The following is a 16,649-nucleotide window of genomic DNA, read 5'->3' on the forward strand; positions in this document are numbered from 1 at the left end:
AGTGGGGAAAGGAATCGTACAAACATACACATGCACACACGCATACACACATGCTTGGTGGATGAAGCAAGCTTCAAGAAGCTTCAAGGAGCAAGTGCCAATAAACTAGCAACGTTGTTTTTTATTCCATAGCTTATATAACCAAGCAAAATCTTTCAGGCAGTATAAAAACTACAGTGTGATTACATTCTATTTTTCTTTTAGTGAACGAGCATGAAAAACAGCAGGTTTCCCAATAATTTTACATCAAAAATATTTTACGTATAATAGGTGAAGAAAACAAATTATTTCCAACACCCCACATACATTTGTAACTAAGCAACCTGTTAGGCAAGCAAGGTAATTTTCTCAGTCAGTTTCTCTTTACTGGCAGGCTGTAATTTGCAGTTATAAAGAAAGAATCAATTATCTTAAAAGTAATCTCAAAAATCTTGAGGCACAAATCTAAGCTTTTATATATAAAAAAAATCATCCATTTCTACTTTAAATCCTCAAGGTGCACATCTACTTGTTAATAAGTTTTATTAAATAGTGTAAGAAAGCTGAGGGCAAAAATGGGTACAAGAAATTGATATCACTTTGACCACTAGCCAAATTTCAGTGAGAGAGTCGCATCAGCCAGTGCTAATTTGGGCTATTGTTCTTGCTCCCATAACCTCAAAAAAGTACCTAGCTCAACTATTAAGAATGTGCCTTTCTGAACCTCAAATTATTCCTCAAGATTTTTTACACCAGAGTCACTGACAAAAACATCTTAACCTAAACAATCTATTTCTCCAAATTCTTTCCAAGGCTGGTGGTCATTGCTAACAATCTTTATCTCTAAGTTCTTTTCAAGGGTGGTGGTTGAATCATTAATCTGCTCCAGCAGCAATGCTTAAAAAAATTCAAGCACTATTATTATGAGTGCCAATGATGCTGCCCAGTGAGGGGCTAGAAGCAGAGTGATGCTCTAAACAGTGTGAAGTCCTCAGGACATGTAGTCTTTAAGGCATATCCACCCATCATTATAGTGCTAACCAGTGGGCCATGAGTTCTGAAGTCCTTTGCTGTCCCTCTCATATGAGCCTCAACAGATGGTAACACCCACAGTGGGCTGGCCCATTCCATATGAACAGTTAATCAAGAAAACCTTTACCCCTGAGACTTGTCTATCGGCCAGTCTGACAGAGGCAAGTCCTCAGCTAAGGGTACTGTTCCAAGGTGACTCTAGCTTGCATCACTTTGACAAAACAAAGCAAAACAAAAGACAAACATTACTACCACAGTTTTAAAATTGTGTTTAGAAACAAGGGAGGAGCAGTCCTGTTAGGCCACAGAGGAGGGCTTTGCAGCCAGTCCTGAAGATACCTGATAAAACAGGATCAGATGAATGGGAAGGAGGTCCTCCCCTATCAGTGGACTTGGAAAGGGGCACAGTGGAGATGAGGGAGGGAGGGAAGGACTGGGAAGGAATGAGGGAGTGGGGAATGGCTGGGATACAGAGTTAATAAAATGTAACTGATAAGAATAAAATAAAATTCAAAAAAATAGAAACGTTTTCATTGTTTTGGTACAGACACAATTTAAATCAATATAGTTCCTTATCATCAATTGAATCAACTATTGATGAACATAGCATTTTCACAGTAAATGGCTGTTTTGCTTGTGATATCCTATCTCTTCGCTCTCTTTTTCGTTTCACTCTCCTGTTTCATCTTGCTCTATTTTCTGTTCTGGATTATTGTATTTGTTTTCTAAACTGGGAGCAGCTTGTTCTTTCAGTGAGCTACCAAGATCATGTTCCAAGGACAGTGTTAGGCTAGCCTCGTGGATCCCCCTAGCAAGCTTGCATCGTTTTCTTTGGTGGAAAGGGTGAGATGGAAGTTTCTAACACTCTGAGGCAGTTTCTTCTGCTATAGCTTTGAGGATAGCTTCTCTCTCTACATTCTCTCTACTCAGACTCCTCATGAACAGATTCCTCTCTCTGACGGACAATACTCAGTGTCAACTTGACTGGATTTAGACTTACCCTGGAGGAAACATCGGAGCATCAACTAAGAATGTTGCATAAGAAGTGTTCACAGGATGCACTCTGGCTACCCACTGACTAGAGCCAAACTAAAACTAACCTCTCAATGTGGTAAAAAAACGTGTAACACTATAAAAGATGAAACTAACTCTCTTCTCCCATGCAAACTAAAACATTGACCAATCAGAGACAAAGAGTAGAAGAAAGTCAAAGAATGGCCCCAACTTTAGGAAGATGTGTCCTTTTTCTTATCTTGTAAATTTTTTTTTCATGGAAATTTGTAGTAAAATAAACTTGAGAGTGACAGGTAGCTTTTATTTTCTTTTAAAATAGTGGCTATAATAATTTAATGGTGATAAATAAGAGATTACTATTTTTTTAATTTTTTTATTTTTATTTTTTTAAATTTTTCATCAATTACACTTTATTCATTCTGCATCCCCCCATAAGCCCCTCCCTCCTCCCCTCCCGATCCCACCCTCCCTCCTCCCTCTGCATGCATGCCACTCCCCAAGTCCACTGATAGGGGAGGTTCTCCTCTCCTTTCTGATCTTAGTCTATCAGTTCAGTAGAGGACAATGCAGCCACTTTTGATGTGAACTGATAGACTAAGAGATTACTATTTTTAAAAAGAGACTGTATGTTATAGAAACATTTATTGAAAGCTATTCTAATAATAACTTATATAGACATTTAACTAAAAGTTTAGGAAAAATCGTTCGTCTCTCTTTTTTGTTCAATGCAAGATTCCTAAAAATTTTGTAAAAGTTGAAACAGTTTTTTTTTAGAAGAATTTTGTAAAATAAGCAGGCAGTGCATATGTTTTGAACGTTGTGATTTTTAAATATTCTTACAGATAAACATATTTCACCCAGCGTTTTAAAGGGACATAATTTTGGTTTCAAGTATGTGAACTTTGGAGTCATTTTATATTATTAACTGGTAAAACAAAGTAATTACATATAACAAGTGTTATGTAGAATAACTCAGTAGCCAGCTTGAAAGTGGGCAATATTTATGGCTATGGAAATAAAAGCAACAGGGAAATACCTCTCATTGAGTATCTGTTTTTCTATGATGCAGAGACGAACAATATGATCCAAATAGAGGGCAGAGTGTTGCTTTTATTTTTAGATCATCAAAAATACTAAACCGTTGGTCAGGATGAGCTATGAAGAACGAAAAACAAATTCAAACTATGACTAACAAGGCCTGCTGTGCGTGAGTCACTGAGGGAATCGAGTGAGGCTGCTGGACGCAGGAGGAAAAACATGTAGAACCACATCATCCTTGAGCAGCAAGCTTCAGAACTCTCCACTCAACTATTTCAGCACTTGGATGGAGTCCTCTAGAGAGCTCAGGCAGCTTGAAGAGCTCCTCTCCTTTCTGTGAGGCACGTTTCCAGGGACCTTGTAACCTCAGGAAGGTGTTTAGGAATGACATGCTTCCGTGTGAACAGGAACCAGTGGGGCGGCATTGGGTGTGGGGGGGGGGGGGGACGACTGCTTGTTTCTAAGTTGCTTCACAGCCCTGAACAGCTCTTCTCCTCCAAGGAAGGAATTAACTTGGCAAAGGAGGAAAGCAACAGCTCCACAGCTTCACTGCTATAAACTGGAAAGAGATGATCCTCAGAAACAAGATTTAAAGGAAAAGGCACCAAGCACACTGACTGCCCATGGAAGCTCAGACCTCAGTCTGTTTCTCATTGCTGTTTTGTAGTAAAATCAGAGAGAGTTTGTGTCTAAAGATGTCCCTCTGCTTAGACCTAAAATGGAAACTTGTATCTATAAGATGCTGAGCTTCTGAGAAATACGACATTTCAGCAGAAATTTCTGAATGCATGCTCACGTACAGGGAGGGCAGGGAAGTGAGGCCAAAGTGTTGTTTGTCTAGGCTTCCAGCTGTGGAATTACAAACTCACATCATTAAGCCCAGTCTTTTCTTTCTTTCCTTTCTTTTTATGTGAATTCTGGAGTTCAAGCACTTTGCTATCTGAGTTATCCTGCTAGCCAGGATGCATACCTCTTAAAGACATTTTCCCTGCTTTGTCAGTTTCCCATAGAGACCAGACTACTTTATGTGGAAGGAATGCAATAATGTTTGATCTGACCTGGAAAGTTCTTCCACTGATTGAGCCTAGTAATGAGGATAGAGGATGATAGACAAGGAAGGTAACTGAACAAAATTTCATTACCTAATTGCTACAGAAAGTGTGTGGTGCTGGAGATAAGTGCTAGGCATTAAGAAGAATGCTGGTCATAGACTGAGGAACTAGTGTATGTGAAAGAGCATATAATCATTAGGACATGAGTTTGGATGCCCTGAACCCACATAATAGCTGAAAGTGAAAGTTTGCATGTGTAATCCCAGAGTCACCACAGAGATGTTGGAGGCAGAGACTGGTGCATACAGTAGGCATGAGATCCTGTCTCACACAATGTAGAAGACAAGGCTAGCCATCCAAAGTTGTCCTCTGACCTACGTACATGCAATGTGGCACCTCACCCTATGCCTATGTGTGGGCAAGCACTTGTGTGTGCACACACAGAGAGAGGAAGAGAGAGATTTAAATAATAAAAAGCTGGTCACATCTCAGAGCTTCCTTTCCTCTTGCTATTATAAAAATCTGCAGGCATAATAGTAAGATAACATTCTTCAAATGTCCCATTCTTAGCAATACTCACACTAAGGAATTTATTCCAGGGAACCAAGCTCAATTGAGCATGATGCTGATGTCTAGTCCTCCAAAATACCACTGGCTAATTCTTTAATTTTCCTCAATCGCTTGAATTTCCTTCAAGCTAGTATCATTTTCTCTTCACCTAAATAGTGGTGATTAATAAATAGTTACTGATAATGTGTCACAGGCTTAAGAAAACAGAAGAAAGAATTGCCATTTCAGAATAAGCTACCATCTTAACAATGACATTTGTTGTTGATTTGTTAAGGTTGTAGCTTTCTATTTTTGTTGCTGTGACAAAGAGAAACAACATAAAAAGGGTGACAGATTCATTTTGGCTCATGGTTTCAGAGGTCTGAGTCTATAGTCATTTGGATTTCTGTCTTGGATATGACTCAATACAATACCTGTACCTGCTGTGGAATGTATGAATGAGGCTGATCTCCTTAGGACAGCTGTGAAGTGGACAAAAAAGAAGCAGTGATTCAACATCCCATTCAAAGCCACATGTTTGAGGATGTAACTTCTTGGTCCTACCTGCTAACACTTACACAGCTTTCCAACATGACCAAGGCTGCCAACCAACCTGTTCACACAGGAGCTTTGAAACATTCAAGATCCAAGCTACTAGGCTTGCTTGCTAACAACTCATTTGCCTTCTCTTCAAGGACTAGGGAACATAATAATTAAAAGTCATTGGCTTTGGTGTCATACCATGAGGAGTAAAGAGTTTAACTCCCAGCTGAATGGAAAATATGGACAGTCTTGGGCTGGTAGAATGACAGTTAATAAGGAAATGTATAGTTGGAATGATGAATAGGCATTTGTATAATTAATCTGTCAATTACTAATATATTGTATTCTAGCTCTGCAATGGCATTTGTATTTTGGTTTGAGGCTCCATCACATTTTGTATGTTGTGCCTCAGAGTGACTTGACCTCACAAATCACTTTTCTTATTACACATCTGTCAATCTGATGTCCATTTATAGAGACGTAATCAGATGTTATAGAGTCTAAAACTTCTTATTCATGTCTCCTCCTGTCTGCGGTCAGGATAAATCTTAAAGTATTTCAAAGAATAATATTGGAGCTTGTATTAGTTACCTGCTTTTATCTCATAAACCAGCTATAACCAAGTGGATTAAAACAAGAACTCTTAGTGGTCACAAGTCTGTGGGTCAACTGGATGGTTTTGCTGATTTGAGCCAGGATCGCCAAATACTAGGCTAGGAGGGCTGGCAGTTTAGGTAGGTCTTGGTTAGTCCAGAATATCCCTCCTCATATATCTGCTGGTCTGGAGCTTTTACTGGGGGGTAGATGGGCCATGTTTATTTCATCCTCCAGTAGGGGTTTCTATTACTGTGATGAGACACCATGACCATGGCAACTCTGATAAAGAAAACATTTAATTAAGGTTGGCTTACTGGTTCAGAGATTTAGTCCATTATTGTCATGGCATGAAACATGACAGTGTGATGATGGCAGACATGGTGATGGGGAAAAAGCCAAGAGTTCTACATCTGGGTAGGCAGGAAGAAGGAAGAGGAAGAGACACTGGGCCTGGCTAGAACATGTGAAATCTCAAAGCTCACCCCCATTGACACACTTCCTCCAACAAGGCCACACCTCCTAATAGTACCACTCCCTATGAGTCTATGGGGACCATTTTCATTCAAACCACCATATCCAATAAGTTCTCTTTAGGTTATATACAGAAAGATCCAGACTCAAAAAAAAAAAAAAAAAAAAGAAAAAAAGAAAGAAAAAGAAAGAAAGAAAGAAAGAAAGAAAGAAAGAAAGCCACAGTGCACCAGAGCTTTGTAAGTAATCTCAGAATACATCACTAGCCCAGATCAAAGTGTGGAGAATGAAACCTTTTGAGGAAGGGATTGACAAGTGCAAGGACAAGGGCCTAGGAACAGGAAACTTATGTCTATGTTTGCAGTTCTCCTCATGCCAGTTGATCATAACTGAAATGTTCTATCCTTCCAGAATATCTCTGCAGTTAGGAAAGGGTAAGCTAGTTCTACCTTTTATTTCCTCCCTCCCCCACCCACCAGGTTTCTTCAGGCTCCATCCAAGAGAGTGTGAAAGACCGAGTGATTGACTCAAGACTCCAGCTCTTTATCACCAGGCCAGGACTCTACACATGCATAGCTACCAATAAGCACGGAGAGAAATACAGTACAGCAAAGGCTGCAGCCACTGTCAGTATAGCAGGTAGGTGCTAATTGTTTGCCCTGCTCCAGGAGAGGGGGCCAGCGCCAGCGGGCACATGACAGCATCTGGAATAGAGACAGCTTCTTTTACCACCCTAGCCCCCTGAGGCTTTTCCCTTGTCCATTTTGACACTCATGGATAATGGAGACATAGGTTTTTAAAACAATGTTCTTCCCCTTTTTTACTTATCTCTGGGTCACTTTGAGAAGCAAAATTTATCTCCATGAATATATTCGTAACACAAATATAACAAAAGATGAAAAGATCCTTTGGTCATGGCTATGCTGCATGAGCAGGTTTTTTATTCTTCACAATTTATTCATTATATATCCCAATTGAAGCCCCCTCCCTCAACTCCCCCAGTCCCACCCTCCTTCCCTCTTCCCCTCATCCCTTTCCCCTAGTCCACTGAAAGGGGGAGTTCTCCACTATTGCCATCTGTCCATAGCTTATTAAGTCTCATCAACACTGCTTGGATCCTCTTCCTCCATGGCCCGAGAAGCCTGCATAATCAGGGGCGAGTGATCAGAGAGCAGTCAACTGAGTTCATGATAGAGGCAACCCCTGCTCCCCTCACTCAGAGATCAACATGGAGACTGGAAAAGATCTTTGCCAACATTACATCCGATGGAGGACTAATATCCAGAATATATAAAAAACTCAAGAAATTAGACACCAACAATCCAAATAATCCAATTAAAATGGGGTACAGAGCTAAGCAGAGAATTCTCAACAGAGGAATATAAAATGGCAGAGAAACACTTAAAGAAATGCTCAACATCCTTAGTCATCAGAAAATGCAAATCAAAACAACTCTGAAATTTCATCTTACACCTATCAGAATGGCTAAGATCAAAAACTCAAGTGACACATGCTGGAGTGGATGTGGAGAAAGGGTTCCTCCATTGCTGGTGGGAGTGCAAACTTGTACAACCACTTTGGAAATTAATCTGGCGCTTTCTCAGAAAATTGGGAATAGCACTACCTCAAGAGACATAGATTTTGTTTTGTCAAAAACTAAATCTCAATATTCTTGCTCAAATGATAGATACCAATTTATAGGACCTATTTTTCTTTTTTCTTCCTTTTCCTCTTCCTCTCTCTGTTCCTATCTATAATTCCTTCCTCTCATCCTCCTTTCTCTGCTTCTGCTTAGTTCCTCCCTCTCCTACCCCAACTCTGTTTCTGCCTCTCTTCTTTATCTCCTCCTCCCTTCCTTGATGACACCTCCCTTTCTGGATTCCTTCCTTCCATACTTCTATCCATCTTTCCCTCCTTCTTTCCTCCATCTTTTTTTTTTTTTTTAAGAACATCTCCTAAGCAAACTTCACAAGGATTTCAGAAAGTTGGTAGATATTTACCATGGCTGAGTCAGTTTCCACATTACTGTTTCTTAAGAGCATTTTTAGAGTTTTTTTTTTTTTTTTTCTTCACTTCCCTATGTTATCCAGTGACAGCAGGACTTGCAGGAAACAGCTGACATGGGTTTCTAGGCTATCTGCATTGTGTTCTGAAGGGTTATTTTTAAAAGATAAATGTCCAAAAGGCTTCTGGGCACATTTATGGAATTCCTAAAGGTGGAAATAATCCTTGTATCAGGAAATGCCAGGCATGTTAGACTCATAGCAGGCCTACTGTTTAAGGACCCGTCAAGAGGTGTTTGGCCTAATGGGTAAAGCCAGCACTGGAAGGACTCAGGGCCAGCTCCTGGAGCAGCTGTTTCTTATTTCAGCCTATTTCTTTGATCTTCCCCGATGAAGAACTTTCCAATAGTGCCTATAATTTTTAAGCTGAAATGAATAGAGACCACAGAAGTAGCAGTAGACAAGGCTGAACCTCAGGGACATTCCTACAAAGGTGAAATAGGGTCCCCCCCACCATCTCCTTGGAGGATGTGCCTGTCTATAGAGTCTTTGGTCACTGGATCAGTTAAAGGGTACCACTTCATCCAGACAATGACGAGACACCAAAAAGACTCAACATACTAAAATATTAATAAAAAATTACCATTTATACTGCACTTTACTGTTTATAGTGGGCTTTATATTCATTTATTAAATATGTTAAATGTGGCCCATGAGCCTAGAAAAGACATGGTATCCATAACACAATGGCATGACAGGGACTGAGAGAAAAGGAGGGACTGCCAGGATTAAATTTGCAAGTGCTCAAAGGTGGCGCTTTAGTGAAAGAACTAGTTAATATATGCTTGAGATTTCAATATATCATGAGGGATGGATGAGCACATTTACATAGGGGTGTTTCAGGCATATAAACTGTTGTGATTTAGTTAGCTTGTTCTCTGCTAGATAAAGATAAATATTAATGTTGCCAGTCTTCAGATATCATTTAGGCATTCTTTATCTCGTTTTTGTTTTTTTTTTGTAATTTTTATTTTTATTAATTACAATTTATTCACTTTGTATTCCCCCTGTAGCTCCCCCCTCCTCCCCTCCTAATCCCACCCTCCCTCTCCCTTCTCCACCCATGCCCCTTCCCCAGTCCACTAATAGGGCAGTCCTCCTCCCCTTCCTTCTGATCCTAATCTATCAGGTCTCATCAGGAGTGGCTGCTTTGTCTTCGTCTGTGGCCTGGTGATGCTGCTTCCCCCTCAGGGGGAGGTAATTAAAGAGCAGGCCAATCAGTTCATGTCAGAGACAGTCCCTGTTCTTATTACTATGGAACCCACTTGGACACTGAACTGTCATGGGCTACATCTGTGCAGGGGTTTTAGGTTATCTCCATGAATGGTCCTTTGTTAGAGTATCAGTCTCAAAAAGACTCCTGTGCCCAGATTTTTTGGTTTTGTTGCTCTCCTTGTGGAGCTCCTATCCTCTCCAGATATTATTATCTCCCACTTCCTTCATAAGGTTCCCTGCACTCTGCCCAAAGGTTGACCAAAAGTCTCAGCATCTGCTTTGATACTCTGCAGGGTAGAGCCTTTCAGAGGCCCTCTGTTGCATTCTTTGTCTTTAACTGATAATTCCTTGCTTGAGTTCCCCCCTCTTTTCTTCTTCCATCACTTCCCTAGATGGTAAGGAAGAGAGGGGTTTATACTTCAATGGTGTCTGCCAATCCCTAGTTTTAAAGACCTGAGGCAGCCCAGCAGGATATCAGAGCAGGTGCTGAAAATCATAGCCAAACTTTGGGCAGAGTGCAGGGAATCATATGAAAGAAGGGGGAGATAGAAAGACTTGGAAGGGACAGGAGCTTCACAAGGAGAGCAACAGAACCAAAAAATCTGGGCACAGGGGTCTTTTCTGAGACTGATACTCCAACCAAGAACCACGCATTGAGATAACCTAGAACCCCTGCTCAGAAGTAGCCCATGGATGATCAGTCTCCAAATGGGTTCCCTAGTATGGGGAACAGGAACTGTCTCTGACATGAACTCAGTGGCTGGCTCTTTGATCACCTCCCTCTGATGGGGGAGCAGCCTCACCAGGCCACAGAGTAAGACAATGCAGCCAGTCCTGATGAGACCTGATAGGCTAGGGTCAGATGAAAGGGGAGGAGGACCACCCCTATCAATGGACTTGGAGAGGAGCATAGGAGAAGAGGGAGGATGGGATTGGGAGGGAATAAGGGAGGCTACAGATGGGATACAAAGTGAATAAACTGTAATTACTATAAAAAAAGGAAAAAATACAAAAAAAAAAAAAGGAACTGAGGCTGGAGAACTTGTGATTTCATCTCTTAGCCAGGTTAGAAGCCAAAGGACTTCCCTGGATGATTTGCTGCCTTTGGGAACCTTCTAGAGAATCACCTCTCATCAGCTCAGCCAAATCATCTCCAAATCCCCACATAGAGACTGTTCTGTTACCTTAGCAGTGAGGTCGCCCTGTCGATCCTCACTAAGACCTGAAGGTAGGCCTGCTGACTTTCTGCTCAGCTGCATGTGTCCTCTGTGGGCCTGAATCTACCCTTGCATCTCTTGCAGGGTGTGAGAAGTCAAAGCACAATTCAGATTTCTTCACCCAGCCTGCTGGCCATGCTCCCATGCCATGCCATTCCACTGATTCTAGTGTTGTTGCCCACGTCAGGGTGTAGGAGACCCTTGTACTATGATTTGTTTTAGAATTCCAAGTGAGGAGTTAAAAAAACAAACAAACAAAAGACAGAAACAGAAAGCTTCTTTTGGCTTTCATCTTTTTTCTTTTTATTTTTTTACAATTTATTCATTATATATCCTGATTGAAGTCCCCTCCTTCAACTCCTCTGAGTTCCACCCTCCTACCCTCTTCCCCTCTATCCCCTCCCCTAGTCCACTGAAAGGAGGAGTTCTCTTCCTCTACCATCTGCCCATAGCTTATCAAGTCTCATCAGTGGATCCTCTTCCACTGTGCTCTGACAAGGCTGCATCACAAGAGGCAAATGATCAAAGAACAGGCAACTGAGTTCATGATAGAGGCAGCCCCTGCTCTGCTTAGAGATTAGGGTTCACAATCTACAAAAGTGTGTATCCAAATTATTCACCTCTCTACCTTCCTCTTGTCCAGCTCCTCACCTGTTCTCTGGCATGTGTCAACGATTGAGATCTGACCCTCCTTCCCTGTCCTGATGAGTACCCCTTGTGTGATTGACTAAGACCTCTCATTTATCAGGATCATATGCCATCATCTCCTTAGTTCTTCTTGTCAGTTAGATCTGCTGGAAGCCTCTGGAATCCCAAGGAAACTACCTTCTAACTCTAGGAGTGTTCCACTGGTCAATATTCCAGGGAGGTGAGGTCACCGTGATGAAAATGGGATCTTTAGCATCACATTCATTCAGGGGCTGGAGAAGGAGGTATTTGTAGTGAGGATGTCCACATTCTCCTCAGGTTTCCCAGACCTTGAGAATGATACCTCCTTTCCAGCAGGCCTGTCTCTGATGTCCTCTATTGGCCTTGCTAGAAAAATTGGGGCTTCAGTCAGACAGACGTCTTCTTTTGCCCTTCTCTCAGTGCCCCTTTAGCTACACTCCCATTACCTCCTAGTTTGACCATTCATCCCCTCATGCCCTGCAGTTCACAGTTCCCTGAAACAGCCATTGTTTCACTTGGAAGCCTTATCTCTGTTTGTTTACTCATTCCAGCAGGAAAGCTGGCTGTGGAAAGGCCTGATTTCTATGTGTTTCAGGTTTTTTCTCATGATATTTCTAGTGTTTGAAGGACAATGAAAAGAAAGAACAGCCTTCACTTTCCCAGCAACCATCCATGTGTTTCAGCTCCTCCCCGTTGTTTGAGAAATATCATACATTTCTTTCTGGGGCATTACATATGATAGCAGTCATCAAAAGGAATGATAAATGTTCCTGAGCCTGTCCCCTTGAGCCAGGAAGCTTAGTTTCCCATCAACCCCGAAAGGCGCAGTTATGATTTAATCTCACAGGATGACATGCATTTGGCAAGATGCCTCCTCTAGAACCCCTCAGCCCTATAGTAGAGAACAAGGCAGCCATGATCCCTGAAATGATCACTTTCCTGAGTCAACTGGAGACAACTAGAATAATCACAGGGATACACAGCTGCATTTCCCAGTTCCCATTTCTGAATTGATGGCAATTTGTCCTAAAGGAATACAGTTTTCCTTAGCACCAGAAGGATGCATCCACGCTAAGCAACCCATGTCAGAAGGGATGAGAGTTTGTTGCTAAAACCATGATCTGTACTAAAAGTGTGTATTTTTTTAATATTGTGAATTTGAAAACAAGCTTGAGTGGCTCATAAATGCAATTGGAAACAGAGAGGTGACAAGGTCTCAAGATGACATGTGCAAGCAGTGTACTGAGATCTAGACTTGACATGCACACAGAGCAAACTGCATCTGTTCTCCAGTCACTGGAGACTGAGAAATTATGCTTTCTAGAATCTTCTTTTCCATTACTGAACCAAATTCATTTCAAGCTTTTAAGCAGGTTTCACAACTCTTGGGTGATATTTACAGATTAAATACAGCAATCTAATCTAGCTTAAGCCTCCAGTTTTATTATCCACTTATAAATTCTTCTGCTTCAGTCCGCCCACTGATAAGCAGCTACCTATTCAGGAACCCAGGGGAACGGATGAAATATGTTCTGCTGCTGTGCAGCCGGCTCCCTTCATCCTCTGTTCTAGCTCCTTCATATCAGAGGGGAAGAGGATTTATAGGGAAAAGAGCAAACGGATTTCCTTAATTCAGTCCTCTCTGTGACTGATGCAGTTTCTCTGACTGCTGCTACTACTAATACAGCTAGCAGTTAGAAACTACATTCCCAGCACCAGTTATCATTTATCTATTCATTATCTATCTATATCTACCTCTATTTATCTTACTATCTATCTATCTATCTCTCTATATATCTCTATCATCTCTCTCTCTAATCTACTTTCTTATCGGTCTACCTTCTCTATTGACTTAATCACAAAATTTGGTGAAATAAGTATTTTCTTTCATGTGTGGCCAGTGGTACCCATGGCTGCCACTATATGAAAAGATTACAGCTCCCTGGGACAGTACGGTCTTAATCTCAACCAATTCCACGTATTAATGTTAATGTAGTTTCTAGTCTCCTTGTAAAAGCAGAGAGCCCCATAGACCTTTTGGTTTTAGTGATTAAACTGTAAGTTGAATGTGTGCTGAGTTTCCTCTATCCATTTTTAATTAATTATTATTATTTTTTTTTTTTTATGTTTTGGTCTGTGCTTTTCTATGGCCACTCCTTTCCTGTTGCCAGAATGGAGGTAAGAATCCATTATTATTACTATGTTTCATGTCACTTGTGGTTTTAATTCAACATGTCAGTGTTTTGCCTGCTGAGCAATATAAGCTTTTTGGACATTCCTAATGTCCAAAGCCATTAGTGTTTTATAAATTCTGCATATAATAAAAAGCGAAGATAAAGGTAGCTAATGTCAGCTGAATATTTCCTGTGTGTCACATGCTGTTCAAAATATTCTCAAGATATCCCCGTCAAGTAGGGTCTATTGGTTGTCCTGAGTTTCAGGAAAGGAACTAAGATCCACTTGCTAGAAATGAGGCATCTCAAAATACAACTTAATACTGACTACAAAATTGCCTCATACATTTTTCCAAGAGATGAAAAATACCAACATATAGAAGCTTTTACCTACAGTATGTTATATGCCGAATTTCTGAAATCGACTTTCATAAAGACTCTATGTGGAAACCTAGCCACATGTTCCATCTCTCATCCCAGCAGTAAGTAAAGGAGATGAGACGTTTAAGACCAGAGTGGTACAAAGTGTGTTCGAGGACAGCCTGGACTACATAGTGAATTTGAGGAAATCTGCACTACATGGCACCTTGTCTCAAAACAAAACAAAACAAAATGAAAGAAAAAAATTAACAATCAAACAACTAGCTAGGCTCAGTATACCTGCCAGACATGGAAGGTGAAGCAGAAGGATCAGTAGTTCAAAACCAGCTTGCGCTAAATGAAACCCTGTCTCAGAAAACCAAAACACAAGCAAGTGAATAAACAAAACAAAAATCTTTAGAAATCCTATTAAGTGTCGTAAGTACAAGTGATTAACCCATAATAGTAATTATGACCGTTACAGTCACTGTACCTGTTCTCATTTTGACATTGCAGAGAAGTTAGGGGAAAGTATTATTATTTGTGCTTTTCCAAACAAGGATCCAAATGCAGGAAGAGTTGCCAGACCACACAGGTCACAAAGTGCTAGTCCTCCCTCAAAGTTTGGACAGACAGACTCCAGGATTCAGATTCACAAGCAGTGCTCAGAAGCGTCTACCAAGAAGCACAGAAACTGAGAAGACACTGATTTGATTTCCACGGAGTAAAATAACTCAATACACAATAAAATGTGATTCCCTCTGAATCTCATTTCTGGTTTTACACAGCTGTAAGGCTCCATTTTGAGATAGAGCGTTAGTTACTAAGTGGTTGTCGGAGCTCTCGGAGACAGTACAGTGACTCTTAAGAACTCCACAGTTAGCCCACTGTCTACTGAAGGGCCTTGAGAGGCAAGCACATGAGAGTCGAGTCATCTGACAACGAAGACTCGCCACCATGCCTGGTAATAGAACTGCCCTTTCTGTCCCTTTCAAAACCAGGCACTCCAGTCCTGGAGATGTATTAGAAGTGGAGACACAAAACCAATTATACTCTCCTTGAAGACGTATTTTTCTGCGCATAATATTAATGGTAAGACAGCGTAATACTGAAATCACAAATTCCAAGGGATTAAAGAGTATACAGAAATAATCTCCATGCAACTAAATTCAAACAAAGCGGTTTAAAATTGTTAAGAAAGTTAAATACATGCCAGTCAGAGAACAGTTTCTAACTGGATATGGTGACTGCAGTTTCCTTCCAAAACTCAGAAGGCTGGGACAGAAGATCATCAGCCTAGGCAACAAAGTGAGATCACGTCTCAAAAAATTAAAAGAACAACCCTGTCTACTTTCTTCTTGTGATAATGTAAATACTATCAAGCTCTGTGAATAGCGAGAAAATTGCTGTTTTATCATTTTCAACTTAAGTAATTTTTATTATTAGTCTTAAAATGCTTGTATCTATAGACCAAAAAATCCACTTTTAGAAGTCTATTCAAGGAAATCAAGAATTATGAACACTATTCACAACTGCTTATACTCATGCATGAATATCTACTAATAAAGAAAATTGATCAGAAGCTTTGTTTTTTTTTTTAAAGGTGCAGGCAAATATTTATAATATGCTGAGGAAAAAATGCAGGATACAAAAACATATATGCAGTTCAATTCTGATATCTCTGTGTATAAAGAATATAATCTATTATATACATATATGTAATATATAAAATATCTGTGAGAGACTAATATAATTCATTTTAGTTTTGAAATATTTATTGTATTTTTTATTTGTTCTTTGAGAACTTCATATAGTGTATTTTTATCATAGTCTCTCCCTGTCACCCAGCTCCTCTTAAATCCCTCCCACAATCCACCTAACCTTATATTCTTTCTTTTAGTATCTGGGAGAAGTAAAATCAATTTTCTCCATTTTTTTTTTTAGATTTTAATAAAAAGTGCTGCTTGTTTATATCATAGTTCATTTCATATAGTAAACAGCTCTTGACTTCGGCTCACAGGAAGCACAAGAGGTTTTTCAGGAGGTCGTGTCCTTCTCACTGAGGACATTGTGCTTGGCAGTTCAGCAAAGTGACATTTGATCAGCACACTGCAGCGGAGGTTGGCAAACATTTTCTATAAAGGGTCAGATATTAATATGTTTCCTCAGTAAGCCATGCAGACCTTATTTAAACTGCTCAGCCTGTTGGTTTAGCACAGAAACAGTCATGGAAAGTATAAATGGGTACAATTGCTTCTTCTTGAATAAAACTTCATTTGCGGACATACATCTGAGTCTCATGTAGTTTTCACATGTCATTAAATATTCTTTTAGCCACTTAAAATGTAGACATTGTTCTTAGCTTTCAGAAGAGAATCTGTAAAGTCTGTAAAACAAAATCATAAACTTTGAAATACAAAGGATAGAAGGTTTCAGTCAGACATAGAAACAGCTGAAGAGACCTATTAGAGGACATGGTGAGTAGTGTTAATACTATGTATAGAATTCATTTTTTTTAAAGAAAAAAACCACTAAACAGATTTTTAAGTGTTCTCACCACAAATAGTAATATGCATCTGAATTAGTACATATGTTAATTAGTTCAACTTAACCATTCCACAATATATGCGAATTTCATATCATATCATACAAAACTTCTGTCAATTAAATGTTAGT

At 40.1% G+C, this 16,649-nt stretch overlaps 1 protein-coding gene across 1 annotated transcript in view; it reads left to right on the forward strand.

Annotated features, from left to right (window-relative positions):
• Nucleotides 1-16,649, forward strand: part of Musk (muscle associated receptor tyrosine kinase) — a 97,409-nt gene that overhangs the window by 59,477 nt on the left and 21,283 nt on the right. The window contains exons 8-9 of the mRNA XM_021657433.2: nt 6,755-6,914; nt 13,611-13,617. Coding sequence (XP_021513108.1) covers nt 6,755-6,914; nt 13,611-13,617 — 167 coding nt within the window. The remainder of the gene's footprint in view (nt 1-6,754; nt 6,915-13,610; nt 13,618-16,649) is intronic.

Source organism: Meriones unguiculatus, chromosome 3 (assembly GCF_030254825.1).
Source record: "Meriones unguiculatus strain TT.TT164.6M chromosome 3, Bangor_MerUng_6.1, whole genome shotgun sequence".
NCBI classification, from domain to species: Eukaryota; Metazoa; Chordata; class Mammalia; order Rodentia; family Muridae; genus Meriones; species Meriones unguiculatus.